At 40.6% G+C, this 5,746-nt stretch overlaps 1 protein-coding gene across 4 annotated transcripts in view; it reads left to right on the top strand.

The window, feature by feature from the left end:
- Positions 1-417: 417 nt before the first annotated feature.
- The window catches only part of nectin1b (nectin cell adhesion molecule 1b), a 228,968-nt gene continuing 223,639 nt past the window's right edge, over positions 418-5,746 (top strand). For all 4 annotated transcript variants that reach the window (XR_001634588.1, XM_016490688.1, XM_016490695.1 and 1 more), the window contains exon 1: positions 418-1,204. Coding sequence is in view for 3 of the 4 variants with exons in the window: in XM_016490688.1 (XP_016346174.1) it covers positions 1,150-1,204 (55 nt within the window). In the remaining variant the exon portion in view is untranslated. The remainder of the gene's footprint in view (positions 1,205-5,746) is intronic.

Raw genomic sequence — 5,746 nt, 5'->3', positions numbered from 1 at the left:
ACTGCTTTTGCTGTACTTTGGATCAAATAAATGCAGGCTTGGTGAGCAGAAGAGACTTCTTTATAAAACATTAAAAAGTCTTACTGTTCAAAAACTGTTGACTGGTAGGTTATCATTTTTATTTTTTTAATATATATATATAACATTTCTGTCCCCCTCACTTCTGAAATGATGGCTACGCCCCTGAGTGGGTATATTTGACAGTTGCTATTTGTGTACCAGCAAACCTCAGAAACCTGCCTGTGTTGTGTAAATAATCCACAGAATACTGTAGACCACCATTGCTCATACTTACAAGCTAAAACAAGCACAGAGCCGCTTATTATAAACGGACATGGCAACAATGGACTAAATCCTCCTACTCGCGCTTCAAGATAGGGTAAGCCCCGCCCTTTTCTGACGTCACCCTGATTCGGATCTCTGCTCGCGCTTGTATCAGCTACACTAGAACAGTTCAGGTTGCGGCAGCAGTGCCCGAAGTGCGCCAAGCCACGGAATTGTTGCCATATTCTGGAGAATCAGTCCTTTTTCTTGGGGAAAAAAACTACTTGGAACGGATTTCACGTCCGTTGATACATCTTCAGCACCCAACAAAAAATAATCTGATAATCCCCAGACTCCCAAATTGAGGGAACAGACCGGGACCGTTGGGACTTCTAGGACATATTCTGGTTACTACTGCGCAAACAAGTACAGAGAATCTTATTAAAAAAAAAAAAAAAAAAAGTACAGAAGAATCTTATTATACATACTTGTATTGTGGAGCAAACGGATCGGATGCATTAAACGCCCCGTTATTAAGCGTTTGTTTTGAGGGGATTGAACAGCCGCAGTGGATTCAACGCTTGGGATGCGGGATCCCTGAACTTATCTGCTTCTTATCCGCCTCGTCGAACGGACTTTTCATCTGCAGAATCAGTGAGAGTCGATGAGCATTTTATAGTCGGGCTTTGGATTTGATCTCGATTCCTGGCTGTACTAAACTCTTCTGCAGACGTTGCACTGAATGCAGTTGTATTAACAGTTGACTCTCTGTCGTATAGTGAAGGGTGGACAGAAGTGGATTGTGTTGAAGTTGCATGAATCACCGGATCGCTCTTTGCAGATCGCGATATCAGACCGGATATTTGGCGCAAGGCGTGAAGCGCGATGGCGATGTTGGCGACTTTTTGGATAGTCCTGCTGGTCGCGTTAAACGCTCCAGGTAAGCCCATGAGCTCCATTGCAGGATGTTTCGTTAGTCAGATACACGCTTTTGTTATCTGTCAGGTCAGGCGTCTCAAAAAGACCCAGCAGATCTATGCATGGTTCATAACTGTGTAAAGTTAAACTAAACCATCTGATGATACAGTGTTGCCATAATTAAGATAAATTAACTCAAAGTGAACGCGTGAACGCATAAGATGCAGGCAGATGGCGATAGTGATGCTGCGCTAGAATATGTGTGCTGCTTGTTAGTTGTGAATTATTGGAGAGCTCAGGTAAGAGCCTATAAGGGAACAGAAAGATGAGTAAATTAGTTTTCAAGAAATAAAGGATATGCATGTTTACACATAAAAGTGATTATTTATTTATTTGTCTTTTTTGACGGTATCATTTGACGCCAGATGTCAAATGAGTGGCTTGGATGGAGACGGATCAAGTATCCCGAAGCGATGAATCATTCGCGTTACAAATTGATAATGAAATAGCTTCCTGCTTTTATCGTTACATAAACATTCTGTGTCAGGTGTTTACTGTTTGAGAAAATAAATTAATAAATAAACAAATATCATTGGTCAGCACTGACGTTTGTTTATCTATTTATTTATTTCAAACATTAAAATACTTCAAGAAATGCAGTTCATACAACAATGACTTGAATGCACCTCTTGGTGTGTGTGTAAACTATAAAAAAAAAACAACTCTGGCATAATGTTTTATCATTATTTCTTATATTGTTAATAAATCAGCTATTACTAGGGGAAACATAATTTGCATTATCTATATCACCTTTATTTGTCGTCATTGGTCTATAAAGTGAACACACTGAAAAAAGCAACCAATTGAACTTTTTACAACTCAAGTTAAAAATTGAATATAATTTTTTTTTGCCAAGTTGCAAACAAATATTTTATTTTAAAGGGGTCATATGATGCGATTTTTTTTGTTTGTAATAACCAATTAGTGCTGTCAATTAATACAGTTCATAATGTTCTAAGGTGCAGCAGCTATTGTTGTAGTCAAGTATGGGTTGCAATTAGTGAACTTTCTCTTGGCTGCCAGATTAAAGCACTTGCTTTGTCTTTGTCTGTGATTGATACATGGGTGTGACTCCTCTGTGAAGATCAGTGAAGCTGCCCTCCCTCATTCATCCCCGCTACCTGAACCTTCCTTCCTGTGAAACAAATGCAACACATGGGGTGACACAATAACCTGATTTAAACACAGTCCCCCTTTAAAAAGCATCCTGTTCCTTTATCAGCAAGAGTATTCAATTCATGTGCATTCCCCAGAGTCTCTGACAGTACTACTATTGGCCCAGCGTTAGGTGTCTTTTAATAAACTGCTCTTGAGAGTATATTTTCCAATCAATACTGCACTGCTGACCTCTAATGTTGTAAACAAACCGTCTGATGTATTGGCTGGTCTTAGAGCGCATCTCTGGCCTGCCCCCAGTGGCTCTGTAGAGGAAGTTAAGCCAGTCAAAACAGCTGTTTGGGGTCAGCTGAGTGAAAGGCTTATGTGATAACACTTGAACCTCCTTTCATCGGGTGATTATTCCTCGTGTCATCTCACTTTTCCACTCTTAAGTGATGGAGGATTGATTAAAACATTTAAAAGCTAACATTTAAATTATGTTTTGCTTCTCAATGTACTGCTGCTCTTTGTAGTGATAGAATGCTTTGCTAAAAGCTTTGCAAGGCTCACTGAATTCCCAGCTCTTACCATAAGGAGATGATTTTATCGCTAAGCTTTATGTGATATATGGCACCTTGTACAGTTGCAAATATCTTAGCTTGAACATGTTGCCTTTGGCGTGACTCCAGAAACAGAACAGCCTTGTATGAACCACACGGTGCCCAAATGTTTGTGCGTCTCTAAGGCTGCTTTCAGATTCAGTTCCTTTAGATTTTTTTCATGTGATCTAAACTTGCATGGCAAGATGAAAAAGCAAAATTGTTGATGGTAGCACACAGTATTAAAAGAGTCAGCATATTTGAGCATTTGTTCCTGTGGGTAAGGGATAACTTCAGAAATAATTCTCTGGCTTGTGTTTCCCACCGTTAGCAATGACGGCTAACTTAACAGAGCAAAATATTTCACCTTCTTGACATTAATGACATGGACAGAACTATTAATTTCTTCCCAGGCTATAATTTAAGACTTCAAAGTCTTACAGAATTAAATCCCAGGGCAAAAAAATAGGAGCATACAAAAAGTCACAAAGATCCGTTCAGAGAAGATCCTTGAGCAAACAAACCCAAGCATGCCCTGTTGACAAGACACCTTGCAAATCTAAATGATATACACAACCCGGGCACACTGAACACATCCCTTTTTGTTCACCTCTGCGCAGTTTACTAGACACTTGCCATGCAATTAACAGCTGGAATAGGGGTCTTAGAAGACATCTGGTTATTGTTTCTCCTTCTGAAGCAAAGCAATCACTCTGCATAAATCAACTCTACGTGCACATGTACATGTCAGAGCTGGCAGGGCTGCCCTCCGTCTGCATTCACAAACACGTGCAGCTACACGTACAGCTGAATGCTGCTTCGAAGTCGAGTAAAATAATGAAGCGTAATTAATTATATGTCGACGCCCAAGGCTCTTCCATTGAAAAGCATGGACAGAAGTGTTGTAATATATAATGTTATCTGCTCTGAGATTTACACCCCCTTTTTTGCCAAGTTGGAACCCGCCAGACTAATCTATTAATAGGGCAATTTGCATCCTGTTGATTGTAATGCTGCCCGAGGAATCCATCGGGTGCATTGATAATGCCTGAAATGGCTCAGCACTAGGCCAGATCAATCAATAGATTGACGCTTTATAAACTCGCAAGTCTTTTTTCAAAGCACTGTTCACCCAAAAATGGAGATTCTGTCATGATTTACTGACCCTCATGCCTTTCTGAACATGTGCAACATCTTACTTTCTTTTGGGAAACATAAGGGCCTTTCGCACCGCTTTAGTTCCAGAACTAAATGTACAGTACTAAAGTACTGGGACGATTTTGCGCGAACTATTTCCCAGTACCATTTAAAGGGTTGCATTCGCACTGACAGTAAGCCGGTCGACAGCGACGTCATTTGATTGACACAATGTTTACAGTATGTTTACACGGCGTTTTAAATCATGACGGGTGAGGGCGTTTTCATACGCGTTTGGCCAATCAATGTCTACTTACGTCAAGGGTAGTACCAGTTGGTTAGACCCTGCTCCGAGTAGGAGCTAATTTGGTTCTTGAAAAAGGCAGTCCAGTACTAAAATCGCACCCAGTTCCGGCGGTGCGAAAACGCCAAAAAGTGGGTAGTTCCACAATTAGTTCTGGTACTATGAAAAGGTTCCCGCGGTGCGAAAGGCCCTAGAACGGTCAGTGGTCATGAAAACTGGTTGCCAACATTTTCAAAATATGTTCTTTTGTGTTCCACATGCAAGTCTTGCAGGTTTGGAATGACATGAGGGTGGGTAAATGATTTTGGGTGAACTATCCCTTTTACTTTGTTTATAGGGCTCTTCTACTTTAACATGATGGTTTTCTTCCAGGAATACAGAAAAATGCTGCTATAAAGCACGTATGGTGAATTTCACCAACACATGCTAGGCTGTGATACATCATGCCTGTGCTTAATTAGAGGTCGACCGAAATGGATTTTTCACTGGCCAATGCCAATATTTAAAAATCAGGGCAGCCGATGGCCGATATATGATGCCGATTTTTTTGGCCGATATGATTGGCCGATTCTTTTTTTTTCCCATTAATCTCATAAAAATGAGTTTGAGCAAATGATTATTGCAGGGTACAAGATAGTAATAGTAGTAGTAGCCCAATTTAGAGTAATAATACATGGCTCAAAACGTAAGCACCTTCTCAAAACAGTTCTGAAGCATGCTTTTTGTTTATGTTTGCTGACAGACAAGAGTTTTTCCCACAGACTTGCAAATGCAAATTCCATCTCCGTCAGCAGGAGGTGCTGTTGGAGCGGGAGATATAGCGGTTTCCCCGGAGATTAATTCTCTGCCAGCAGGAGGCGCTGTTGGAGCGGGAGATATAGCTGTTTCCCCGGCTGTAATCAAATAAGCACTGCGCTCACAAACGCTATTTTATCAGGCATTACAGGAAAGACGAAATGAAAATGACACCGAAGCTTTTCTGAAGACAGTCGGTTCTTTTCAAAGATACATTCAAATAAAAACACCCGCGCTGCATTTTAATTTTGCAATATGAAGCGCTCATTTTATTCAATGAAGTATAAACCTTTTGGGAAATCTATTTGTGGCGGTGACGAGCCACCACAAATATCTCAATGTATAGGAAACACTGGACACTGCTATAAGTCAAATGGCCATAGTGATAACAAAAATAAAAGATTTCACACATATTATACAGCCTGCTGCTCATAACTGCTTAAGAGTGCACTGGCCACGAGCGATGACATCATGGAGGCTATTGTTGGACCCACAGACACATTTCATGAGGAAAGTTAACGTGCACGTTATAATCAGCCCAGAAGTTTCGTCTGAATTGAACGTGTTTCTA

This window comes from Sinocyclocheilus anshuiensis, unplaced genomic scaffold (assembly GCF_001515605.1).
Source record: "Sinocyclocheilus anshuiensis isolate Anshui unplaced genomic scaffold, SAMN03320099.WGS_v1.1 scaffold569, whole genome shotgun sequence".
In the NCBI taxonomy this organism is placed as follows: Eukaryota; Metazoa; Chordata; class Actinopteri; order Cypriniformes; family Cyprinidae; genus Sinocyclocheilus; species Sinocyclocheilus anshuiensis.
Note: the sequence above shows the minus strand (reverse complement) of the source record. Positions and strands in the feature narration are given on the sequence as shown.